Below are 27,454 nucleotides of genomic sequence, written 5' to 3'. Positions count from 1 at the left end.
ATTACGTTTTGAAACAGTGACAGCAAGTGGAGGGGAAAAATAAAAGTCTTCATTTTTCCTTAGTAAGCTATTTGAAGCAGAATTTTGATTAAAAATATGCACAACAAGAGATAAACTACTGCTCCCTACATTAGTTAATGTTGAACAACACATGTTAGGTACAATATCGCTAGTTATGTGTCAGTTTCTGTGCTGCCAAAAAAAAAAAAAAATTCAAACTAAACGACAACAAAGTAAGCAAATGAATCAGTGTTTTGAATAAACGATTCAGTGACTCACTCACAAAGATGGTCACTTGTCGCCACCTATTGAGCATAACGATGTAAATTGGGTAAAGAAAAAAACTGTATTAATATGTATATAAATAAACTCTCTCTCTCTCTCTCTCTCTCTCTATATATATATATATATATATATATATATTAAGTGTAGTAATATATAAATAACACTGTCTGACGGTCTGGAACACGAAAGACAACAAACAAATGTACAAGTCTGAGTGCTGCGGGAACTCCGCCCAGCCAATCAGATTCGAGAACTGAAACTAATTGTTATAAACTGTGTAAATGCTTTTATTCAGGTTTAAATAGGATTAAACACCACTAAATCAACCTAAATGGATTAGCTCACATGAGTATAAATTAATTAAACTAGATCTAGAATAACTAGATCTTTAAGATAATTTCAGCATGCTAGCAGTTTTTAGAGTGATAAAGGGACTCCACTATGAACTTTGAAGTTTCTGAATCACCTCTGTGGCTTCGAACCTGTGATGTGCAGATTTCTAGTCCAGCACTGAACTACCACGAACACACCAAACCTGTAGGCCTGAATTGATGTCAGTGATGATTTCATTTGATGGTCAGTCTGTCTGCTTGTAGGTCTTCAAAAGTTAATATATATATATATATGTTACTATATAAAGTTTGTCCATGGGAAAGCCTCAATTATGTGTTCTCTTAAATGTCTCTTAATGGAACTGTAAAGTAAATATGGTTACTATATTAAAGGGTAAGGTAAAATATATATATATATATATATATAGGCAAAACATAAGGCAGAACCCATTGCAGGTGCGCATTGCAGGTTTTGACTTTAAAATGTCTTCTTGTTGGGTTTTTGGCTGCCAGAATAGAAGTAACAGCACTTTTGTTTCAAAACTAAAGTTTTAACGGATCCCGGCAGACATTCCTTCACAGAAATCAAGAAGACAATTGAGGTTGAATGCAATACGGCGTACAGACTGGACGGAGATGATCATAAATAATGCTCGTGTTTGCAGTGCACACTTAATATCAGGTAAAATAATATATGCATATGAACTGGTGTGTTGGTTTTATCTAGTAAATCAGCAAGTTTCTGTTTTATAGGTGAAAAGTCGCCAAACTTAAGCGCACTAGCTAGTTTAAATGTTAAACAAACAGCGATAGATGTGTGTGCCATCCTTTGAATGGTCTCTTAAAATAATACACATTCTAATCATAGTTAGCCCAGCGATAGGTTACATTAGAAAATAAGCCTTGACAAAATTCCCCATACCACCCAAAAGTAATTCATATGGCCGTATGGCATACGGGTCAGGTAACGTTAGCCTGCTTCCATCCGGGAGAGTAAAAAAAAAAAAAAAAAAAAAAAAAAAGCTGTCACGGTCCCGCAGAGTCAGGGACTGTACATATTCGGACAGTTACGAACCTTCTTCTGCATCCACGTTTAATAAATCCCTCCTAAAACGTGCTAGCTTACGCTTGTCAACATTGCGTCCACGCCTCTTTTTGCCTCCAGCTAAGCCCCGCCCACCCGGAGACGTTGGAATGTTTACAAACTTTTAAGGGGTCTATATATATATATATATATATATATATAAGGAGACAGAGATGCCAGCCAGACCAAATACTTAAGCCTAAAGGAAATGATCCCGTGTCTGTGTGAGACTAAAAGCCTCAAATGTGCCAGCTAAAATGAGAGGTTTTGGTGTAAAGCACCCAGAAGTGAACAGGCTGACCCGGAAGCTGTGCTGTCTGGACGCGCATAGAGAACATCCAGCCTTCTTCTCTGCTTTATTAAAGCCTCTCTTGCGAGGAAAAAACACTCTGACATCGATATAAAAGGTTTGTGCGCTCATGGCGGTTTTTTCCTTTTTCCCACACTGCGCTATCGTGCACATTACTGCATTGTGTGACACATAACTGTTCGACGGGCGCGACTGATCGACCACAGGTTGCACAAAGCGGAATATAACATTAAAAATGGCAATATTTGAATGTATTGTGCATGCATGTACTAATGGTTTCTATGTGCATTCACTATAACGCTGTTCTAAAGCGGTCCGGGCAGGCATACATTGTAAAATTATACAGCCGTGTGCAGCGTTTCGCCAATTGTAAGACATTTTTGCAAGGCATGATTGTCGGAAGTGTCAGGTTTTTTTCAAGGGGGCCGGGCAATTCAAAGGTGCTATTCTTCATAAACAAACACACACACGCACGCACACACACACACACACACACACACACACAACCACAAACATCTAGTCGCTCGATCGATCTAGTCGCTCGAAAAAAAAAAGGACCGAGTCGAGTGTGAATTTTGGGGCTCTGCCGAATATGGCGTCTTTATGAAAATATAACAGACTGCCATTTTTGTTATTTTCTTTTGTCTGAAATGTTTTTGGCGAAACTGCAGGAATGAATAGACGGCTTAGGGTGATCAGTAGAGATGAGAGATAACAGTGTTGTGCACAGCTGCTGTATGGGGAAGACTTGAGTCACATGGCAAATATTACAAGTCCCGACACTTGAGCTGATGATAACTCACATAATTTGTAACAAACAAACAAATCAAACATCTAGTAACCATTAAGGTCAGAAATTGGGCTAAATATATATAATTTGAATGTATAGCAAATTTTTTATTTCATTTTATAGTATTTTATTTTAACTGGTTCAATTGAGAATTTATTTAAATTTAAGTTCCTGTAAACAAGTATTGGCCCTTAAGAAAAAAAGGTGATTTCTAGTTGGTTTTAGAGTAGTAACAATTCAAGAAATAATTATGGTATTTTTGTTGGAAACATTTGCAGCCTAGTAAATCCAAAAAATGTAATTTATGCCATAATTTACTCACCCTCATGCTGTTCTTGCCAAACTCATATGACATATACCACAAAAAGCCTGAGTTACCTTTCTTTACAAAAAAAAATGAAGGGGAAAAAAGAAAGATATGCAAGATTGGAATGGCATGGTGATGACAACATCATCGTTTTTATTTTGGGGGAACTAAAGGAACTAATTATGATATGTCAGTTAAAATGACTCATCTATTGTGAGAACAACTGAAACAAGCACTGATGGTCGTGTGGCATATTCCTCTATTACAGTTTCTATAAATTATTATAGACATGTGATTTAAAATAAAAAGAAACTAAAGACTGGGGGTTTTTGGTCTTAATATTATAGATACTTCTACATTACATGGTCTGACTTATGTACATTTTATAAAAAGAAATTGACTACTTTCATGACTGGACTCAGTCTGGCTCATGAACATAAGATTTAGGTAAGAAATATGTTTCTAACTAAATCCATTTAGGCTTGTGTGTGCTTTAATCTTCTACAGATTTGACCTTGTTTTGATCTGTTTTATTAGAAGGATGGCAGAGCCTCGATTCAATAATCCATATTTCTGGCCACCACCTCCCTCTATGCCTGGTCAAGTGAGTATTGTGTTTTATGAAAAGTTGCCTGACATGCACTAGCATTCTTCAGTATATTTGAAATAGTTAATTTGACAAATGAATATTTATCTAATCATAATTTTTGACTTCAATTTAATTAATCAAAAACTAAACAAATGCCATAGTGTTTATTAATTCATGACAACTCACTGTAGAAAAGTCTTTTGTACGTACTGTACCACTGATTACAAAGCGAAACCATGTGGCATTTAATGATTGTTTGGAGGTAAGATAGTAAGAGAATATGCATGATTGCTCAATTCTGTACATGCTAATGTGGTTTGACAGAGTGAGCATCAAAACCTTGATACGAGTCCCCAGACTTTCCCCTTTTCTGTTTGCTCTGTTTTGGTTTTGTGTCTCACGTCACATGGTGTCCATGCCCCCGTTTTAAACCTAACCAATGACTTTTACAGCTGGATAACCTGGTTCTTATCGACAAGATCAAAGAGCAACTGATGGCAGAAAAAATTAGACCTCCGCATTTGCCGCCCACCACTGTTCCCTCTCAGCAGACTCTGCTGGTGGCCTCTTCACCTTCAGAAGATGGGCAACATGTGATGTCTATCCCCAAGCTGCAGCAGGTGCCGGGTCTTCAGGCCCACAACTCCTCTCAGCCTGACATCGCCCTGCACGCCCGCCCAGCATCCAGCACCATTGCAGGTACAAGGTTCACATGTAATGCTTTACCATTATAGTATTACATGTATTCATGTATTATGTGGGTCAACAATGGCTATGTTGACATGCAACCAAATAATCGGTTTGTAATCGTATTGATGGCTCAATCGGACTAAAGACTTCATGTAAACACCTTAATCGATCCGATTGAGCTCGATTGGAATTTAATATCAATCGGATTGAAGGGGGTGGTTTATTCCTTTTCTAATACGAGTGAGAGTGCATGTAAACACTCGGATTGAACCCTGAAACGACTGCGCATGTGCAATGATGCAGAAATAGCGGAATGACGTGCAGAATGAGCAGTTCTTCCTTTTGAATAATGTGTTGTATGAATGCATGTCCTGTCATTAGAAAATTCTCCTTTCACTCGGTAAATGTGAAGTGGAGCAGAACAACCTCCCACCAGTCCTTGTTTTGGATTCTCATCCACAGGCAACCCGTTTTGGGCATGAGGAGGGGCATTTTTACCATGTGATAAATATGTTTTTGAACCTTAAACTGCGTAAACGCATTGCATTACCCCAATGTGACGAGTGGGGCGGGGCCGAGAGATGTGGGAACAGGAGCGAGGCCGGTGGAGTGATTGGAAATGAGCGACACCTGCTCGACCCACCGGTCTCGAGTCCCGCGGAGGAGATGGAGGGATATAAAACAGGAGCGACGACAGTGACGGACGAGAGAGGACCAAGCCTGGGTTTTAGTTGTGTTTTCTTTTTATTTGTGCGCGTCAGTCGTCCGTGAGGGGCTGACGCGCTGTTTTGTCTTTATTTTTTATTATTAAAGTCTTTATTTGATTGTCCGCCGGTTCCTGCCTCCTCCTTCCCGTGATCATGGAGTTTTATTGTTACACCCAAATACACAAAATAATGTTCTTCTTAGCAATGCCATATGACCCCTTTATCTTTTCCAAACCATATGAAAGGAACATAAAAAAATAATAATAATTTCTTACAAATTGGTACGTATATTTTAAAATACATGCTTGCTTTTATTTTTACATGATTTCAGAGCTGAATATAGATGACAAGTCTACAGTGAAGGCAAAGGGGTTATGGGAAGATTGGCACATGCGACAAGCATTGGACCAAGCCTCTAGAGTGAACCATCGCTCAGGTGGATGAGACATGCATGTATAAGCAAGAGATATTACATTCCCATGTGCCATAGACAAGTTGTAAAAACATTTTTTGATTTTCAACAGCAGGTCTCACGCTGTCATCCCGCACGGAAAGCCACAACACCTCTGAGGCTATAACTCCCACAACCCCGACATCTAGCAGCCAGAACCGCTTGGGCGGCGCACCTTCTTTAAACACCATTTCCAGCCTGGCTAGCGGCCCTGGCATGGACCATGTGAAAAGTGGAGGTCTGGTGGGGATGCTGGGACCACAACCCAAAGCTCCCCGGGGCCGCAAGAAGATTAAAGCAGAGAACAACACAGGCCCATTGTTGGTGATGCCCTATCCGCTTCTGGCCTCAGGCCCTGACCAGGCGATTACCATCGCCAAAGAGGGAAAAACATACAGGTTTAACAATTTTAGTAATGATACAATGGCCTGTATTACATCTTGTAGTAATCTACACAGAGTTTAATTTCAGTAACCAATGATTCCGGTTTTGTGTTTCATTCAGGTGTAAAGTGTGTCCCCTTACTTTCTTAAACAAGTCAGAGATGCAGATTCATTCCAAGTCCCACACAGAGGTCAAACCCCACAAGTGTCCTCACTGTTCAAAGTCATTCGCCAACGCCTCATACCTAGCACAGCACTTACGTATTCACTTAGGCATTAAACCCTACCACTGCTCCTATTGTGAGAACTCCTTCCGCCAATTATCACACCTCCAGCAGCACACCAGGTCAGCAGAACTCACAGCGAAGCCTTTAGTGCATGTGTAACCGAAAACTATACAGCATCTTTAGAGTTCTATAGGGTGTTAATATATCTGCATTTGTTTTTAAGGATTCATACTGGTGACAGACCATATAAATGTGCCCAACCAGGATGTGAAAAGGCATTCACACAACTCTCGAACTTACAGGTGATGACAACATAAAGATAACAAGGGCAAAAATAAAATTACATATTCAAATGTACAAATTAAATATACACACATATTCTCATTTTTAAAGTATTTAAAACTCTCTTTATAATTGTTTTAAATTCTATAACTTTGTTATATAATTGTCTTATAATTGTGATAAATATGACAGTAAAAAATATGGCAGTTGTAAAATGTAAAAATGTCTGGGGGTCAGGTTTTTTTTTTGTCAACAATCAACAGAATCATTTCATATAAATGTTTTCTTTACTTTCAAAGAATCCTGAAATAAAATGTATGATTTTTCACAAAAATATAAAGTAATTTTCAACATTAACAATAATAAGAAATATTTTTTTAAGCACCAAATCAGCATATTAAAATGATTTCTGAAGATCATGTGACACTGAAGACTTGAGTAATGTTTGAATAAATGTAGCTTTGCCATCACAGGAAGTTATTTTGTAATGATTTTTCACAGTATTACTGTTTCACTGCACTCAAATAAATGCAGCATCAGTGAGCATAAAATAAAAAATAAATATATATGTATATATATATCTTTCTGACCACCAACTTTTTTAAACAGTAATGTGTTATTTAACATGTATGTGTACAGTATTTTATATTGCATGACATTTGAGTCTCAAGAGGTGTTAAAGTTTCTTCCTCATTTCTTTTCCTGTTCAGTCTCACCAGAGACAACATAACAAAGACAAGCCATACAAGTGTCCGAACTGCTACCGTGCATACACAGACTCGGCCTCCTTACAGATCCATCTCTCCGCACATGCCATTAAGAACGCTAAATCGTACTGTTGCAGCATGTGTGGTCGCACATACACCTCAGTGAGTATCAATCCAGCTCAACCTATGGGAAATTATGGGCCCCTCCTCTTTTGTCATATTATAACACCATTTCTTTCTTCTTTTTCAGGAGACCTACCTTATGAAGCACATGTCCAAACACACCGTGGTGGAGCATCTGATCAGCCACCATTCCCCACAGAGAACAGAATCTCCCAACATCCCCATACGCATTTCACTTATTTGAGCTTCCTCCTCCATGCTATTCTATTTATTACAAGGTATTTTGTTCACTGCAATAGTCTTCCGCTAAAGGGGTCCCATTATGCTATTTTACAAAGTCTTGATTTTGTTTTGGGGTGTACTAGAACAGCTTCTCATACTAGGTTTAAAAAAAAAAAAAAAAAAAAAATTCCCATTTACTGTACATTATAACAACACCTCTCTCCCAGTATGAACAGCTTGAATAGTTCCTGTATCAAATGAAGGCCCACCTTCTGAAATAGGAAATGTGTTGTGATTGGTTAGCTGGGCCAGTGTGTGTTGTGATTGACAGCACTCAGCACCCGATCGGGAAATGTCATGCCCCTTACCATAGCCACCAGTGAGCTTCAGTGTAAATATTGCGTCAAAATCAAATTTAAACCCAGATGATTGTAACCACTCTACGTTCGTCTGCCTTGGGAAAGCTAGCTTGTCTCTGACATAGTGATTATAACACTCATTCCCTTCTATAGTGCAGCTCAACCAAGTCTTGTCAAGGGCTGCACAATTAAGCAAATATCTAATCACGATTACAATTATGGATGCCACAATTACGTGATCGTTCAAAGCGGCAATTAATCGTTCAAAGTCCACTTATGTTATTCTGCGTGCTTAAGATGCATTTTTTATTTTATAAATTATCTTAAGGGTTTTTCACATTATTTAAATTATAGTTTTAGTATAACAATGTAATACAATTCATATTTTTACTTTTTTATAATTTAAAGAAGAAACCAATTCGATGTATAGGTGACATTTAAGGCTTAATACTATTGAAAAGCACTAAAATAAAAATTCAGTTAGAGCTGATTTTTTTTTTAATATATAAAAATACAGCATGCAGTTGCATCAAACCATGGTATGAATATCATTCAGTGTAATTTGTCATAATCATAATTAATAATCGACTATTATGATTTTTGTCATAATCGTGCAGCCCTAGTCTCGTCCCATTCTTCGGTATATGAGAAATCACAAATCCCAGAAAATATGCGTTGTAGTCCAAACGAGTCATTCATTAACGTTTTTGAAAAGTGATTTCTGTTTAATAAAATATCTTCTTTTGAAATGGACTTTGAGCGTTGTAACTTTGCAGATCTTGTTTATCCTCAAACAGCAACATTATAGACTAACTAAAGTTGAAAAAGTGAAAGCATAAGAGGACCCCTTTAAAAAAAAAAAGAACATGCTAAGTGTTGAGACCTCGGAGGACATTTGAGTCTGATATTGTCTTTGCCCCTTTAGCTCTTAGTGATCTAAAGCCTTACAGGCCACAGACTCAACAACTGCTGTCTGAACTGAATTGGTTAAATTCAACTCCAGACACCAGTCTAAAGGATTTTAATTGATTATTCCAAAAACAGTGTCGAAGTTGTGATCATTTTAACATTTTGTTTCAAAGGTGTGTAAGGGAGACTTCCAAAGATACTCTTTAAGCATTTTTCAGCCTTGTGGTTTTGGCTCAAAGTCGAATGAATCTTTTCAAAATGGGAGCAACTTCTCGCTTTGGGCAGCTATGAGAGTTTAAACATCGTTACAGCAGGATGTTGTGTTTTATTTTACTGTGGATATGACACTTCTTTCACTTTAAGCTTCTATTATTATTTTAGGTCATGGTGAGAAATGAAAAGGTTAGGTTTTGAGTTCTGTATGCCTTGACACAGTTGCGGTAAAGTCAGTTTTGTGGATTTTATAAGAGCGCTCATTGGCAGAGTATTTTGCTCTGAACGGTGAAGGCATTACAAGAAATCCCCCACTAACAAAAAAAGAGTCTCAATAAGGTATGACACTCTCTAAAATAGTTACTTGCATCATAGATGTTTAACTTATTTCAGTTTTTGTGTGCAATTGCCCTTGCAATCACAATATTTTAAGGAAAAAGTGTCCTTTGTCTTTTTTTTTTTTCAATAAATAGCATAATTGCACGATGACAGTGTCCATTAAATGGATGTTTGTCATGATGTAACAGAAGAAGTGTCACACAGGTTCAGTGTTGTTAACTGAATCACACATCTAGGGTGTAGCGTGACCTCTGAACTCTGAAGTGTTAATGCCCTCTATTCTTCCCAACATAATCAATGCAAAAGCACCTTCAGACATTGTTACACCGATGGAATTTTTTTTTTTTTAATTGTATAATTTTTTTTGATTATGATGCAATCTATAAGCAGTGGCCTATTTTGAAATGTTTTTATTTGTCAAATTAGAATCTTGTATACCAAAATATCAGTAATCATGTTTTATGAAAACCAAGTGAAAAAAAGCTAATTTTGAATATAGTTGTGTTCATTTCCACCGGTGCTTTTCTATTAAGTTTGTCCAAAATTAATAACTCTGTAAATCTGGTATGTTTAACAGTTTTTTTTTTTAAATACAGTATATATATATATATATATATATTTGCTCTGACAAGCAAACCAGCATACAAGCCGATAAAACATTTTTAACAGTAGTTGGCAGCAGTATAAAATGTTCTTACTGAGTTAAAGCACATGTGGTCTATCGAATCGTTCTAGCCAAACTAGATCATTTCAACAGGACACAACACTGCAGCTTTACAACATACATTTATTTTTGTGGTCATTTATACCAGTCATTTGTTAAGCTTTTCTTTTTTTTTTATTATTCATATTTAGGAAACTTTTTTTTTGTCTATATGTTTGCAAAGGACCGAGCTTTTGCTCCCAAATTTCCCCAGAATATATATAATTGTGATTATATATACGGTTTAGGTGATTTGTTATGCAGTAATGGTTTACTGGCTCAAACAGAATTTCATTAAATTTAGATGACAGCAATTTGATGAGGATCTACTTCTTGGTGCTTTCTATAAAACCTCAGCTCATTGCCGGGAATAGATTGTTACATTACAGTATAATCTTGGCTTGTTCATTCCTCAAATCCGTAACGTGTACATTTACTATAAAATATACTGTGTATTCATCATTAATAGTGCTAATTGCAAGGTTTGGATACTGTACTTTGTTCATTTTTGTATCTGTTTAGTACATTTCAACTTATTAATATGTTTTTCTGTAAGAACTGATCATTGTTTTTATAGGTATCCTTGTCATTTTTATGTGTATGCCTTAATTTTATCATCGCTGAAAGACCGATTTCTTTCTCTTTCTCCCTTCATGTCAGTGTTATCAGTATTTGGTTTTCTTAAGCCTTTTTTCCGCATGGAACACTTGTTATTAATTAACTGTTAACATGTATTACGCAAGACATTGTTATGTATGTTCTGAAACAATTCACGTTTTCCTTCGTCTTGCATTGTGGTTCCATATAATAATTTGGTTAATATGCACAGACAAGACTGGTAGGTGAATTAAGAAAATCTCAATGTCAAGAACACTTTGTATTTCTATCTTGTTTACTAAATTCAGACTGTTATACCTGAGCCTTTGTATTTTTTTAAAGATGCATTGAAGTCAATGATGATACAATTTTGCCAAGTTACTTTCAAAATTGGCAGATTAATTTCCCAGGAAGTTGAATCTTAAATCATTTTGTTTTTAGATCTAAGACCTTACTTTGATGGGAATCTTTGTGTTAACTGCTTCTTAATTTCAACATTTACTAAACCATTATTAAAATCAAAAGCTGTATCTGATCATACAAATCAGATTGACCCAAGCTAACGTTAACTAACAATAAACAGTTGTATTTTTATTAGCTAACAATAACAGATTAATACACACTGACACAAATGCAGCGCCCTTTATTAATGTTATTTAAAGTTTACTAAGGGAAGTTTACTGAAAAGTGTTACCCAAAACTCGATATGACATTTTATTTACTGAAAAAATGTATAATTCTAGCTCAGATCGACTGAAGCAATCAAACAGTCATCATAAAAATACGTTTATTAAGAAAATACATGCTTTGTGTACACTGATGTCTTTCGCAGTTTAAATGACATGAGCCCTATGTTAATATTTTGTGAATGATGCATCCTAATATCACATAGCAGCAGGACACAATGTAAAATGCACTCATAATGTACAGGCACAACTACAGGATCTTGATCCTTTTGCCACAGTTCAAAACCGAGGCTGCTCACTGCAGAGCAAATGGACAGAGCTTCATATCCAGCTCTCTTGAAACAGTGGGCGGAGCTCCACCCATGCGGTTTACAGATGAGGAGCTGATGTCATTCAGCTCTGCACTTGGTTTAAAGTGATACAACAATTCTCCTCTAACAGATGACTTTGCTCCCAAATCACAGGTCATTCAGTCTCTGAGGACTATGTACAAAACACAAAGGGAGTGCAAAATATTATACAAATCTATAAAACGCCCATTTCACCCCATTTCATAAGTAAACAACAATATCATGAGGCTGATAATGCTACCAAGTCTGTTTTCTTGTCAGTAGCCAAATCTTTTTTTCTTTTTTCAGTGGAACATTATACCAGCAGACCAACATTTTCCATGATAAATTATTAATCACAACACATTGCTCACATTAGTACTTAAAGCATATACTACACATTAGGTCTTAATAAATATTTTGACATTTCATCGTTATGGTTTTTTCTGCAATGGAAAAAAAATATAAAGTGTAGGTGTGAAATACAGTCACTAAATAATCTCTAGAAATAATTCTGAGCAACGACACAGATTATGATCAACTTTCCAATGAAAAGATGATATACAGCAAGCTTTTATAGCATTTGTCTTTACAGTGATCTGATTTACAGTGAACTGTGTCATACAAATGCACACTACTATTCAAAAGGTTGGTGAGATATGTTTAATAATTCTTTAATGTGTCCTATAGCGTTAAGCGATATGCTTCATAGTTATATCGTCCTATTGTCAGTTTATGAGATTGTCAATACACAATATCATCATGCTAATTTATAAAAAAAATTCATTACTTAGTTTCATATCCGGAGAGTGAACAAACTCCTAAAAGACAAAAAAAAAAAAAAGGTTTCCCACTCTTTTTAGGTGATCAAATTCCAATACTGCAGTAAGGCTGGTATTGTAAAAAAAATTTTTATTTCAGTGTCGACGTTATAAGCTACTAATAACGTTTACATTTTCCAGGATCAAAAAACCTCATCACCGACTCGCGTTATGATCAGTGAAGCCGTCTACGCTGTATGATGATTAAATCTCTCATACTTAAATCGCATGTACATCTATTATGATGAGCGAATTAGTGAGTGAGCAAAATTCAGTCAACGCACGCTCATGCTCACTCAACAAAAAAAAAACTCAGGTGTTTCAGCGATGACTAATCTGAATGCCTCTGATTGGCCATTGCATTCATACAATCAACAGAATCGTGATTAGTTATAACGCGCAATACTGTAATAATGCAAAAAAAAATCCCGGATATAAGACAACAAATATGCACTAATATTAATAAGATAATAATTATAATCATCTTGATATTGTAAAAGGCATCAGCCACAGGTGATATCTTTGACTATCGTCGATGCACGATACCATCGTCTATCGGCACAACTTTAGCCTTATAAAGACCAATTTACACTGCACCTAGACGCAGACTAATCCATAAAGTACAGTACATCACCTCTCAGATGTTCTTTTGATCAATTGAATGTGTCCTTGTTAAATAAAAGTATTAATTTCTTTAAAAACAACTTACTAACCCCAAATCTTTGAACAGTAGTGTAAATGCTTTTATCTACAAAGAGTAGTAATCTGAGCTCCATGTAATATTTAACCAGGTTTTTTCCACCCAAAATCAGCACAGAAAATGAGAAAAGGTCTACTGATACATGCAAGAGTTCTGACATGTACATTTACAGTACACCAAATCTCACAAAAACCTACAAACACTTGATTTCAAATACCGTTTCTCGAAAGGCAATAGTGCATTTCAGTTGTAAACACCTGCAGATTGTACCATCTGAACATCAAATTAATAGTGCTTTAAGTGCTTCTCCACCACAGTTTGTACCATTATGGGGTAAATGTATAAAAATCCATATGGCATCTTATAGATGTGACAAGGCTACTGACCATAGCATCCAATGAAGTGTAATGTTTTTGAATGATATAAAAGTTCAGGTCTTCTAGACTGACCAGCCACAAAGGCAATGCAATTCAATGCTGAATTCAACCCAGGTGATATGAGCCTGGGCAAAAACCCAGCTCTTCACATTCGCTTTAAAATCAATTAAAGTGTAAGGAAATGAACTGAAGACCAAACATGACAGACCCTTACACAGTGCCAATTTGTCTGCATTTAACCCATTTACAGTTCACTTATTTTTAAGCCTTGACTGATCCAGTGACTTTTTCGGATTGGCAAACCTTGTAATGGCATTTCACAGTCATCGCAACTCGCTCAGGCCTCATCGCTGGTGGCACTGAGACTCTCTTCCTGCTCTAACCTGCTGTTAGGAGCCACAGGTGAGGTCACGTTCAGGTAGCCTATCTCAGTGGACTGTGAAACGGGCACAGACGAGGAGATCTCCAGGCTCTTCACTCCAGACTCACCCACTTTGACTTTGCGAATGGCATCCCAAATTCCCCATGAGTCACTGAGCCCAGGCTGGGGACTACAGCAAGATGCAATGTTAGATGTCACTATTTGTTTAAAGAGACTTAAAAATGAATGTACTGCAGCCTCATCAGAAAAATAAATACAAAATGGCAGACGAAGCAAGAATATCCGTAAGGTGTTCATAAGGTGTAGTAAAATAGAGTAAAACTGTAATAATTCTGTTTAAGTATTAAAATGACCATTTTCTTTTTTAATTTATATTTTATATCCAGTATATATTTCTGCAATTGCAGCAGCCATTACTTTAGTCTTCAGTGTCACATGATTCTTCAAAAATCATTCTAATATATTAATTTCTTCCTTTTATTATCAATGTCAAAAAAAGTTGTGCTGTTTAAAATATTTTTGTGGAAAATGTGACATTTTCAGGAATCTTTGATGAACAGATGTTTTAAAAAGCATGTTTGAAATGGAAAACCTTTGTAACAATATTAAATTAAAGTAAATATATTTACTGTCACTGTCAATTTAATCCATCCATGCTGAATAAAATAATTAATTTAAAAAAAAGTTCTTAAAAGACCCCAAACTTTGCATAGAGAATACTTAAGTAATGTAATAGTGTAATTGCTATGCATTATATAACCCCACATTTTGTGTATTATCTATTTTTGATTGGATTAGATTTTGGAACAGAAATATTGAATAAGTTAGGAGGCAGAAAAAATTATATTATTAAAATTATTTTGTATTAAAATATTTCTGAATTATACCTTGGAGTTGATGTCCGCAGCTGGCTATCGGGATGAGCTCCAGAAGGAAACATTTTCTTGACCTCCTATGACAGAAACACACACAAAATTGTGGCATTGGTGTGATCCAAATAATTTAAAATGTTTATTGAAATACTAATAAAAAGAATAACTGCTAAATAAACACATACCTCAACAGTACACAGCGACTGAAGGTTTCTCAACGCGCGATCTAAAATTCCTATCTGATTGGCCAGTGTTAGAGTTTTTTCTTGCAACTGTTTATTCTCCATCTCCAGGAATTTAACTCTAAGAGAGTACAGGACGAAGAGACATTTAGCATGTTTCTGTGCTTTCCTGATAGATGCAGAAGAGGACATAAGATCTTTACCTCTGCTGGATAGTAGTGGCAGTTCTCAGTCCATTATTTCCCATCTCCTCAGCTTCACTTATTCGCTGTAGAAGTTCTCGTCTCTCCAGGAGGAGCTGGTCGTTTTCTTCTGTCGCAGTCCTAATCCAGTCCTTCTCCTGCTCATAGTGTAAAACACTCAAGATGAAGTGCAAGTTACTCATGTAGTGTTAAAGGTCAGGTATGAAAACACTCACTTTCTCTGAGAGACTTGTAGCAAGAGCCAGATCGTTCTCTAGCTGCTGGATCCTGTGCTCATGTTGGGTGACTGTCTTCATGAAGATCTGTTTAGCTCTGCGCAACTTGGTTTTGTGCTGAGACTGTTTCTCGTTGTATCTCCTGCAGAACATGAGTTTCACCATTTCGAATTAACAAACTGCATGTAACATCTGTACTTTTAAGTCTATTTGTAGTAAGAGTGAAGGTTGGAATACACTACAAAACTTTTAAAATCTCAACAGATTTTAAATCACTAGGGGCCAGATTTACTAACAGCATGCGCCAGCGCAAACCGTCTTTTGGCTTTAGTAAATCCGGCCCTAGGTGTCATACACTATAATGTCCACCCATTGAAGAATGATACCGGATGTTAGTGTCAAGCTGCTGAACAACCAGTTTCAGTTCCTCCTGCAGTCTCTCAGACTCATGCTGGGAAGACAGCAGCTGTTCTTCCAGCCTGTGGCAGCTCTTCTGACTGTTCCTCTGCTGCAGGACACATTGGTAGTTCATGGTCAGGAGCTCCACTGACAGACACATCATTTCAGCAGAATTCAGATTCAGTTTCACCCCACAAACCTCTTCTCTAGCAGTGTTGAGTTCACTGTCCAGCACCTGCAGCCGTGTCTCCAGCTCTTGTGTGCGATGAGACAACTCTGAGTTGTTGCGTGTTAGAGTCGCCTCCTTCACCCGCAATGAGCGCATCTGCTGCTGGAGTTTCTCATCTTTCTGCTCAAGTAATTTCCTGTCACAGAAAGTCATCTTAAAATTCACTAAAAGTACATTGGCTTCTGACTCATGTTAATTTTGTTTGTTGTTTCTACGATGAAAAATATTTGTTGACAACCTTTTTGGTAACACTTTAGTGTAGGGGCCAATTCTCACTATTAACTAGTTACTTCTAGCATGAATATTATTAACACATTGGCTTTGTATTAGTATTTCTAAAGCACATATTCTGCATGACCATATTCTACATCCCTAATCCACCCAACACCTAAACTAAACAACTATCTTACTAACTGTTAATAAGCAGCAAATTAGGGAGTTTATTGAGGCAAAATCATAGTTAATGTTTTGATAATAGCAAGAATTGGACCTTAAAATAACGTGTGACCACTTTTTACCATGATTAAGATAAGATGAGACAAAGACAAGGCAACACTGGCAATTAAACTATAACTACATCAACATGTAGCAATATATTTCACAAAAAAAAAGACAAAACTAAATTGTAGTTAAAAAAAAAAAATTCTGTATATCCAAAATCTCTGTATTTTATTTAAGATTTTGCCCTTAAAAAACAAGATTGAAGTGTAATAAAAAAATTTTTTGGATTTAATTGATTTAAGTTATTGAGTGTTAGGACAGTTTTAGCAAGGATTTAACTGGTTTAGTGAAACTTTTGACTTTTACCAGTTTTGATCATTTAGAGAGTGTTCATTTATATAACAATTTAACAAAACTGTAAACTAGATTAGGTCAAATAAGCTGAAATAAAACTGATGACATATTTCTAATAATACAACAATTACGTTTTGTGTGTATTAGTCTAACCACTATGCAGTATGACTATAATATGATAATTTTTTATTTGACTAAAAAGACTTTTTCCAGACCCAACTACAACCTGACTAAACAAAAAACAGGATAAGTTAACTAAATATGATTACAAAAAAGGACATCTGACACAAGACTAAGACTACATTTAAAACACCTGTCAAAATGAACACTACTTGTGACGCAGTGAGCTGTCTGACCTCTGTAGTTGCTCCTCTTGCAGTAGGGCTCGGAGGGTGGACAGGTTATCAGACATGTCTCTGGTGTCTCTCTCCAGTTTGCTGGTCTCTCCCGCTCGGGCCTCCTCCAGACGCAGCTGGTGCAGCGTGTTCTTCAGTTGCTGCTGCAGTTCTACAACCTGCAAAGATGTTCAATTAACACCTTCTTCATAACTGCTATACTACTGAAGATTTTCAATCTGCTTTAATCACACACACCTTCTTGTCAGCAGCGATCACACGCGCTCTCTCTGAATTAAGCTCCTCCATCAAGCTGCTGCTAGTCTGCCGGTTCTGAGTGCTTCTGGCCACCTCCAGCTCCAGATCTCTGACCCTCTGCTGGAGTCTCTCCAGCTCTGCCATATGTCCTGCTGCGCTCCCCTCCAGCTGGGCTACTTTGGCCTTGGCCTGCTTCAGCTCTGCACACAGCTATCAGGAGCAGAAACATAAGATTTCTGAGCATTAAATTGTTCATGCATCTTAAGTGCAACTTTAGTGTCCAAATACTTTTTGGCACCTGCCACAATTTCCTTGCATGTTTTTTTTTTTACCTTGATCTTCTCCTGTTCTAGCAGTGCATTGTGTCTCTTAAGGTCTAGATTTTTCTCTCTCTCGTAGCGTAGCTCTCGCTCTGCAGAAGTGAAAAGATGCTGGGTTCTCTGCAGGTCCTGTCTCAGCTGTTTGTTCTCGTCTCCCTTCTGTTGTAGGAGTGAGTCTTGAGCCTGTGGACAACCACATTATGGTCACATTAAGCCTGGCATTAAAAAAACAATAGTGCTATAATTAAATTATGCAGGTTCTAAGAATGTTTTGTGCTTGAATAAAAGTAAAAATGAATGTGAATGTTTGTGTGGGTGTATGAGTGACTGGAGAGCAGGACTGACCTTAGCCCAGGCCTGAGCTTCACTGATCTGGGCCTGCAGGGCCAGCTGGTGTTGTCCAGCCAGCTGTCTCTCTTCCTCCAGGGTGGAGTGAAGCTTACTCATCTCTGACTTCACACAGGTCAGCTAGAGGAGCAGCACATAACGCCAAACAGTTCACATATGATTCCGGCTAATACTACCGTTTATAAGTCAATTAAATTCTTTTTACATTGGTAAAAAATTCATGAAATGTGAAATTTGTTACTGTTCTTACAGCTATTATTTTGGAATAAATGTAAACATAATTCAACAAAACTAATTTGATTAGATTTATACTTAAGCTAAACAAATAGACCAATTAATTGTAAATGTAAAAATAGGAATATAATTCTCTTTAATAGGGTACTATTATTTATTCAAGCTGAAAACAAAATTGAAACATTAAGTTGTTACATGAAATAACAATGGACTAAAAAAAACAATTAAAATTAAATAATATAATTTAATATAATTTAAAATAATATAATATAATTTTAGAACACGTATTAGATAAAAATGATCACCAGCCTAGTTCTATAAAAAAATACAAGGATACAAAACCCCTAAAAATCCACAGGGCCAATCGTTCATTGTTGAAGAAACATCTTACCTGACAATGCCCATCATCCTCCACAGTAAGCTTGTGGTTGGCCGTGTGCTCCTGTGATGCACTGGGCATCTGCTCTCTAGCATACTGGAGCTGCTGTTTGACATGCAGGAGCTCCAGACTGAGTCTCTCCCTCTCACCGTCAGTCTGAAGCCTCTCCTGGGCTTTCTCGCTGAGCTCCTTCTGTAGCTGCATCACATGCCTGCGTTTCTCCATCAGCTCATCTCTAACACAGAGCCATAAAACATCTTACAACATGCTTTCTACAGAGATCTGGAGCTTTTAGTGAAGATGGGATAATGTCAGCTATATTGGACAAGAGACAATGCTATACAGAGACGAAAAAAAAATAGCGATGTATCTGTACCTTATAGTGTTGTGCTCCTTCTCCAGTCGAGTTAGTTCTGTTCTCAGCTTGTCCACCATAGAATTAAGCTCTGCCACCTGTCCCCTGCTGTCTCTCAGGTCCTCTTCAGCCCGGATTTTCTCTGTCTGAAGGGTCAGGTTGTCCTGGAGTCGTGTCTGAGCACGCTCCAGCTGGGCCACCTGCAGAGTACAAACACAGCCTCAGTGAGTATTTGAAAGCTATGGGAATGATATCTGAGCATTCCAACAACAAATGGAATGCATTCTTTGCAATATATAACCCTATCATTTAGTGACCTTCGTTTTCATTACCTTTTCTTCCAAAATTCCCTTTTCTCCTTTAATCTGTGTGAGGTTCTTGTTTAGTGTCTTTCCTTGTCGACATTCCACCTCAAGTCTCTGGACCTCCACACGTAATTTCTTAAGCTCCTCATGATCTCTTTGCATGACCTGTCCACAAGATCACCATGTGGCATTTATGGTTCCAGATCACTTTATTATAACTCTTCAGAACAAATGTATAGTGCTATATGAATAATGAACCTCCTTCCGGGACTTTAAACTGTGTATTTTACGATGAGTCATGTGTGGCAATGACATTACCTCTTTTTCCGTATTGAGAGCAGCCTTGGCTACAGATAGATCCACCTCCAGCTGTTTCCTCCAACCTTTTTCTTCAGCAAGGCGTCCCTCGAGGAACTTAAGTCTTTCTTGAAGGCTCTCGCTTAGCTTTAGATTAAAAGATAAAGAAAATATCATATATCCTACCCTACCACACAATTAGAGGGACTTTTTCAATGCGTCTTAACCTTTACCTCAGAGTCAGTCCCACGAACCTGATCTTCTTCTTTCTTCTCGAGTTTCTTACTATTTCTCTTACTTAGTTCTTCCTCAATACTTTTAATCTAGAACCAAAATCAGTCAGTCTCCACATTCAGGTGTTTACTTATCAAATTGAGTCCAATGCGGATGGATAAAAACGCACCTTTCTCTGTAACCCCTCTATCTCACACTCATGTCGCTCCCGTTCCTCTTTCGCTGCATTCTGCGCCTCCCCCAGCAGCGCCTCCAGCTCCTCATTCCTCTCCACCAGCTCCTCATGCTCACGCTGCTGCTTCTGCAACCTCCTCTCCAGCTCTCGCAGACGGCTGTCCTTATCTTCAGACTCTCTCCGACACCTGCCATCATAAAACTGCCATATCAGCATCTTTAAAGAGCGGAAGCAATGACATGTAGAACTTGAGTACTATAAAAGAAGGCAAAGCTTCACCTTTTGTGAAGTATCTCATCCTCTACATCCAGAGATGGATCAGGATTGACATTATTCCCAACACCCTGACAAAAAAAAACATTCGTAAGGCTCTCAAAGTCTCAAACTATTCAAATATTAAATTACCTGTGTCATGTCATACATGCAAACTAGTGCTTTTAAGAGAAGACTGTAATAGTATGAATATCTACCTGTGCAGAGTGTATTTTATTGTGTTCTAAAGTTACATTGATCCCTTGATCCAAGTTCAGCTTCGATTGTTCAACCTGTGGCAACCCAACATGGCAAATTATATCTGTTCCGTGTTTGCAATTAAGTCTACCTAGAAATAAGAGTAACTTACAGGTAGTGGCACTAAAATGAAAACAACTATTCTTGCCTGTTTAAGAAGAGTCCTTCTCTCTGTGTCCAGGGAACGAACTCTATCCCTCAGAACACGAATCTCACTATCCAGTCTTTCATTGCGTTCCTTGGCCTTCTGTAGCTCCACCATATCTGTCAAACATTGGGATTACAACCAGTTCACATCATTTGAAATGTTTTTTACGGTTTGTTCTCTCTTTATTTACAGCACTGTCATTTTTTTGTCATAAACCGTGAGCAAATATTTTAAAGTGACTTTTAAAGTGACATCTTGCTGCAGTATAAGACACACCACACTGTTTAAGCTTGTCCACTTCCTGTTTCAACTGCTCCACTTCCTCCCCAGTTTTCTGCAGGTCAGGTACTGAAATGAAAATGTTGTTTTGAGTTTACAAGGCAAAATAGCAAACAAAATTCTAATACTAGATTTTTTAATCTTCTAAAGTTGACCTGAGTGAATGATAACTATAAAGATAACTATAAAAATAACGATATTAGCATCCACACCTAATCATTCTATTCCAAGCACACGCTGATAGAAATGAGCTCTCTTTTATTGAGCAAGGAAACATTACATCGAGCAAAAGTGAGAGTAAAGATGTGTGTAATGTTACAAAATATTTCCATTTCAAATAAATGCTTCTGAACTTTCTATTCATCAAAGAATCCTGACATTTAAAAAATGTAGTTTCCACAAAAGCACTGCCTTCTTCGTTGATAATAATAAGAGGGATTTTTGAGCACCAAATAAGCATATTAAAAGGATTTCTGATGGATAATGTGACACTGAAGACTGGAGGAATGGCTGCTGAAAATTCAGCTTTGCAATCACAGGAATAATTTTTATTTTAAAGTATGTTAAAATAGAAAGCCGTCATTTCAATTTTTTATAATATTACACAATGTTTCTATTTTATCTACATCTTAGATACATCCAGAAAGAAAGAAAAGAAAAAACATTCGTACCCAAAACCCCAAACTTTTGAATGGTACTATATGTTTGCTACAATATTATAGAAGCATACTATAGAATTTTATTATCAGTCATTTATCAGTTATCTGCCAAAACATGAAAATAATTATAATCAGCTTACTGAAACCAGCCAGAATTTTACTACCACAGCGTCACTAACAATTAGTGATTTACTTACCACACAAGTTTTGGACCTTACGAGCGAGATCTAGTTCATCCGTCAGGTGGCGAATCTCTTTATGTGCCATTGCAAGACGACTCGATGCCTCTTCCAGATCCCTCTCCAGCCTCTGGCGCTCTGTGCGTTCTCTATTGAGCTCTTCACTGTGGCCCTACAGGGGACAGAGCTTTCAGTGAGACATAAACCTGGTTTCACTAGCAGGACGAGCAAGGAGCATGTCAGCATCCATGCGTTTTAACATGCATAAGCCACAGAACACAGGTGAAGCTGAATGTGGAACATGTTCCAGTGTGAACAGAGTTTAATATGCACCTGCTCCCTTATAACCATCAGAAACAACTGTATCAAGTGGACAAGCAGCCTCTGGTTAGTAACCACCCTGAATGAAAGGGGTCCATAGTGCTGTTAGGGTCCCGAGTGAAAATAAGAGGAGTTAATGTGATCATGCTAAGCTCAGCATGTGAGAAGATATTGTTATTCTCTGCTTTGTGTTCAACCAAGGCATGCATTATTACATGAGGTGAACATGGAGCTGCCCTAATCTGCTTAAGTGGATCATCCTGTCTAGGACAATATGGAAGGTTCCACCTCTCTCAATTTACATTTCTGTCATGCCTTTTTTATGATATGTATGGAAACCTACAGGAAGGTTCTGTGCTCTTAGTGTAGCCTTGCGTACACCAAAGAACTTCCTCCAAGGACTTTGAACTGTTGATTCCTGTCCATTTAAGGGAGGAACAAAGAATCAGGAGAAATGATGGTGAAGAAAATATCAAGAGATGGAGAATGAAACACTTAAATACAGATAAATGGGATATGATTCCAACACGCTGCTTTTGAAGTTGCTTCCTGCTCAAGTGACACTGAGGTCTTCTCACCTTCTTCATGTTTTCCTTTTGCTGCCCGAGTTCATCTTCCAATGTGTGACGCATATGATCCAGCTCTTCCTTATTTCCATAAGAGAGGAGATATTAAAATGACCACAAAACTAATGAGCCACAATTGAGGCATTGCTATTAAGAGAAGACTCCACACTTTAACAGATATATTACTTACGCAATATTATTATTATTTTTTGCATTTGCCATTTCATTCAAGTTTTACACATTTCATAAGTATGCTGGTGTTGCTATAGGCACATTTGGCTGATTTCACAGCTAGCATTTTTTGTATCCTAAATAAAATTTTGATATTATAACAGTCTACCTGTTGACCGACACTTTTATGAAAACTGATATAAAGTTGTATTTCTCATAGTACCTGCAGATGCACCTCTCTGAGGTTGCCAGTGAGGGTCTGGGTGTCCAGTTTTCTTTCCGCAGCCTCCAGTCTCTCCAGCAGAGTGACTCTCTCCACCAGCAGATAGGCCACCTGCTCACTGGCACTGCTCTGACTGATCTCTGCCAGACCCTCCTGCTCCAGCATCTCCACCACCTCCTTACACTGGGAGTCTGACACATACAAACATGACTTAAGACCACTTACTGGACTTTGAGGACATTGTGCAGAATGCTAGGGCTATGCTCTCAATGGAATACTAGTGTACTACATATTGCATACAGTACAGTATGCACTAAATACCAAAACAATTTTTTATCAACTCAGAAATTATTATTTTTTTTTTATCTAATTCTAAGTGAATAATAATTATAATAAATGCAATTACATTTAAAAAAAGTTAACTGGAAAAAAGTAATAAAAAAAAAGTAAAAAAGAATTGCTATATAGAATAACTATAATGATACTGAGACAAAGGAACAATTTTTTTTTCAGCTGATGAAATGCATTTAAAGCAACTGCAGTGTGTAAAATAATCAGAACATTAATGTCTGTTGGTGTATAAACTAATAAGCTGTAGTAATTGTTTTAGTTATTTTATAGTTATTGTTCTTGGTGTGAACAGGCCATGTTGAAGATGAAGTACTAAAAAAACTAAAACTGAAATAAAAATCAATTTAAAAAGAGAAATATGAAAGAAAAAAAAACTAAAAAAGGATAATATAAATGGAAAGAAATGAATAAAAATGACGAGAACAAAGTTATTGAAACAAACTAAAGTTAAAATGAAAATATACAAATAAAAGCAAATTCTAAATTTTAATAACTTAATATATAAACAAGATAAATATTAAAATAATACTGGTAAAAACATCGTAACACTTAGATGTCAGATCAAATGAGAGAAGAAAATTGTGCCTGATATTACTTCCAGGTCCAGCCGAGCACATTGCATTGTGGGATACAGTATTCTACACAGCACGCTCTATAATATACTGTACATTTGACAAATGTAGTAGCTGATCTATGAGTTTTCTGCATACAGAGCATTTACATACTGTGTACACTGCAGAATACTGTCTGCATGCTTATATTTAGTACACAAATAGTATGAGTAACATGCAACCAAACTACTCACTGACCAAACTTAGACCGCAGTCTATTTTATTTATGTTAAAACCAATACGAGTTCAAACTCACCCTGCTGGTGTTTCATTAGAGCGAGCTCAGCACGGAGCTGTTCGCTCTCACGTTCGTGCTCCGCTGTAAGAGATTCCCGCTCCTCCAACATGTTTCGAATATGCTCCACGTAATTTTCCACCTTGAAAAAAACCCATCAAACCACCACACAGCACAGCAAAAGCATTAGCTACAGAAGCGGTGTGTTTTGGTCAGGAAACAGTGTGGTCATGTTACAGTGTTGATGAGGGAGACCATCATTAGCTATTCTTTAGGGTGGGAGGATGCCCGGCCTGCCATCTGCCGGCTCACCTCTCTCATCTCGCTGGCCTGCTGTGTGCGTAAAGTCTGCAGGTCTTCAGTGGCCGCGGTCAGGCTGCCCTCGCTGCGCTGGAGCAAACGCCACAGGTGCAGCTCACGCTCCTCTAATGGAGCCTCAGGGGACACACCGTCCCTCTGCAAGCGGAGGGTGAGCTCGTCCAGCTCCTTCTCCTTAGAAGGAAACAAAACAATGATGAGGCCTGGGTTACCCGACACCATCTTCAACACTCTGTCACCCTGTCTACAGCGCATCTAATTGCTCAGTGTTAAGTACGTCTCAAAAGGTGCCTTATAACTCACTATACTGTCTCATAAAGATGTATTTTTTTAAAAGGGGGGGTCGGGATCCACTGGGAGGCCTTTAAACTTCCAAAGGTGCTGCAAAATGTTTTAGAATGACAATTAATACCATTTGAATTAAAATGTGTATTTTGCATGTAGATCAGTGGTTCTCGACAAATGCAAACATCAGCGAACTTCCAAGGAAGCCTCAAGATGCATAAGATAATTTAAAATAGTAATAATAAGCTAAAAAAAACTATAAATCAAGATGAAAACTGACATTGTTTTTATAATTTCTATTATTTTCCTCAATAACTATAATTCTTCTTAAGAACCATGGTTCTTAATAAATGCAGATATATGAGGGAATTTTAAACACGAGATTTCTAGACTAGGAAAAGATTTGAAAATGATTAAAATCATGAAGTCATGGAAATTTTTAGAATGAATATCTATTTTTAGATTAAGGGCTAAATATGTTTAGTAAAGTGCTGAGAAATGGCCGTTTGGAAATAAAATGTAAAAACCTTATTCCATACACACTAGAAAAATATAAATTATAGAAACAGAAAAAACTTTAATATCATTTGAATATAGCTCTTATTTTGACAGTGTAATTAAAAAACAAGCAGCTTATTACATTGCTATTACAGCAGAAGTGCCAGAAATATCTTCGACTACATGGGTGGCAATGAGAATATTGTCCTTGACACATGGGGGCCTTGGACTCAAATTGGTTGAAACTTTCTGTAATATAATTTAAACAAAGATACAAGAAGACCTTGGGGTTACAAAAGATTGAGCATTACTGTCATAATGTTATTTCATTAGATGTATTCATAAAGTACATATTATTACACCTGTTGAAATGAAAAACAAACGCCCCCTTGTAGTTAAGAAACTACAAAATCTATTCGTTTTTTCTTGTATGTCAAAAAAACTACCAATACAGCCATATTGCATGATCTTGATTAACTTTCATTTCATATGGATGTCATATTTATAAATATAAAAATGACGACAGCATACCTCTTTTTCCATGGCCGAGTACAGCTCCACTGGAGTCCGTGCATCACATGCAAATTAGCCAAGCGTTTTTATGCGAACAAAGTTTAGATTGTGGTTTCCAGCATTTGCCTCCGCTCACGTCAGTCTCTGGACTATTCATCACTTTACTGTACAAAAGAAAAGCAAAAAACATAACTCTGCATGAAGTCTGCATGCATTTTAAATGCACACACGCAACAACCTTCAAATACTAACAACACTGCAACTAGCAAAACAATGACTAACGTTACACGTGATATACTGCATAATCCAAAAATCCATTATCATACGTTATGAAATGTTTCTCCTACATTAACAATGTATCTGCAGTCACGGGTGTATTTGACAATAATGGTGTTGCTTAGGCCTCAACAGGCTTTTTTACTGCAATATAAAAAGTTTCCTAACCCTAGCACAGTCCAGTCCGCTAACTTTGGCTAGCGGGCTAACATTAGTTCGCAGGTATTATGCACGAGCTTCTTTTCATATCCTCCAGACGCCTGTTAAAAATAAAACAAATTACGTTTGTCGTTGGCCTTCAAAATCGACTTGAAACAGTTAATGATGTCTGTCGGTTTACAAATATTGATGCAACAGTAGAGTTTAGTATCTCCTGAGGCCTACCAAGTGTTTTGTTGCAGCTGCTCGCAGTAGCGTGTACCGAGCGCCTAGGCAACGGGTCAAACCATTACGAACAAACAGGGAGAGAAGGATCAAACCATCAAGAACAAACAGGGAGAGAAGGATCAAACCATTACGAACAAACAGGGAGAGAAGGGTCAAACCATCAAGAACAAACAGGGAGAGAAGGGTCAAACCATTATGAACAAACAGGGAGAGAAGGATACGCTGAGAAGTTAATGTGAGAAGTTGAGGTTTCACGTAAGGCCAGCAGATGGCGGTGTTTGCTCTATAAATCAATAAGCAACCAAAAAATAAAGTGTAGATACAGTACTGAATGACTTAACTGTTCGTTTAATATTGTAAGTCATATATTTTATAACCTAGAATTCATAATAATCCACATTGATACGATACCAATCAAAAGACTGGAAGAATCAAGATGTTTTCCAAGGCAGCATTAAAATTATTATTATTATTATTAAAAATAAGAATAACAATAATAATAATAATAAAAGAATAATATTATCTATCTATCTATCTATCTATCTATCTATCTATCTATCTATCTATCAGGTCTGCAATAACCTTTATTTCTTTAATGCAGTATCAGGGTGAATTAAAATAAGTGAACTGGAGTCACATATTAATTTATTAAAGTAAATTAATATTGGCTGGCATGCTTTCAATCATTACCTCTATGTCTAAACTAAAACCATTTTTATACATTTATACACTGGGTGAATGTTAAATCTAACACTCGATCAAACAGGTTTAAAGTGGAGGAATTGAGCCTTCATTTATGGCACAGTATTTTGCACGTCATTCTATAACAGATAACAGATTCCATAACATATGTGTAAAGCCAGACATAATATACAGTGTGCTTGC

At 37.1% G+C, this 27,454-nt stretch overlaps 3 protein-coding genes across 8 annotated transcripts in view; 2 read left to right on the top strand and 1 right to left on the bottom strand.

Moving 5' to 3' along the window:
- LOC132118142 (transcription initiation factor TFIID subunit 13) overlaps nucleotides 1-27,454 on the top strand; it is a 254,939-nt gene that overhangs the window by 56,783 nt on the left and 170,702 nt on the right. The window lies entirely within an intron of this gene.
- Nucleotides 1,894-8,740, top strand: znf362b (zinc finger protein 362b). Of its 3 annotated transcripts, none has more exons than XM_059527705.1 (9): nucleotides 1,894-2,108; nucleotides 3,646-3,712; nucleotides 4,150-4,396; nucleotides 5,426-5,530; nucleotides 5,622-5,943; nucleotides 6,050-6,274; nucleotides 6,379-6,457; nucleotides 7,148-7,306; nucleotides 7,395-8,739. In XM_059527705.1, the coding sequence occupies exons 2-9, from the start codon at nucleotides 3,650-3,652 to the stop codon at nucleotides 7,509-7,511; spliced, it is 1,317 nt and encodes a 438-aa protein (XP_059383688.1). In that variant the 5' UTR covers nucleotides 1,894-2,108; nucleotides 3,646-3,649; the 3' UTR covers nucleotides 7,512-8,739. The 3 variants fall into 3 exon arrangements, with proteins under 3 accessions (XP_059383688.1, XP_059383687.1, XP_059383689.1); XM_059527704.1 differs by having other exon boundaries at nucleotides 5,619-5,943; nucleotides 7,395-8,738; XM_059527706.1 differs by lacking the exon at nucleotides 1,894-2,108 and having other exon boundaries at nucleotides 3,647-3,712; nucleotides 7,395-8,740.
- Nucleotides 12,884-26,622, bottom strand: ccdc30 (coiled-coil domain containing 30). 4 transcript variants are annotated; one of them, XM_059527699.1, is made up of 30 exons: nucleotides 26,567-26,622; nucleotides 26,351-26,442; nucleotides 25,918-26,070; nucleotides 24,605-24,781; nucleotides 24,314-24,434; nucleotides 23,096-23,286; nucleotides 22,714-22,782; nucleotides 22,479-22,553; nucleotides 21,833-21,986; nucleotides 20,974-21,045; nucleotides 20,698-20,813; nucleotides 20,510-20,584; nucleotides 20,319-20,383; nucleotides 20,034-20,226; nucleotides 19,864-19,953; nucleotides 19,652-19,777; nucleotides 19,361-19,498; nucleotides 19,050-19,228; nucleotides 18,686-18,908; nucleotides 18,058-18,180; nucleotides 17,725-17,895; nucleotides 17,393-17,602; nucleotides 17,156-17,313; nucleotides 15,975-16,140; nucleotides 15,763-15,884; nucleotides 15,377-15,518; nucleotides 15,162-15,298; nucleotides 14,962-15,079; nucleotides 14,792-14,856; nucleotides 12,884-14,073 (listed from the first exon to the last, which is right to left on the bottom strand). In XM_059527699.1, exons 3-30 carry the CDS (start codon nucleotides 25,966-25,968, stop codon nucleotides 13,860-13,862), a joined length of 3,741 nt encoding a protein of 1,246 aa, XP_059383682.1. In that variant the 5' UTR covers nucleotides 25,969-26,070; nucleotides 26,351-26,442; nucleotides 26,567-26,622; the 3' UTR covers nucleotides 12,884-13,859. The 4 variants fall into 4 exon arrangements, with proteins under 4 accessions (XP_059383682.1, XP_059383684.1, XP_059383683.1 ...); XM_059527701.1 differs by lacking the exon at nucleotides 22,479-22,553; XM_059527700.1 differs by lacking the exon at nucleotides 26,351-26,442 and having other exon boundaries at nucleotides 26,567-26,610.

This window comes from Carassius carassius, chromosome 37 (genome assembly GCF_963082965.1).
Source record: "Carassius carassius chromosome 37, fCarCar2.1, whole genome shotgun sequence".
Classification (NCBI taxonomy): domain Eukaryota; kingdom Metazoa; phylum Chordata; class Actinopteri; order Cypriniformes; family Cyprinidae; genus Carassius; species Carassius carassius.
Note: the sequence above shows the minus strand (reverse complement) of the source record. Positions and strands in the feature narration are given on the sequence as shown.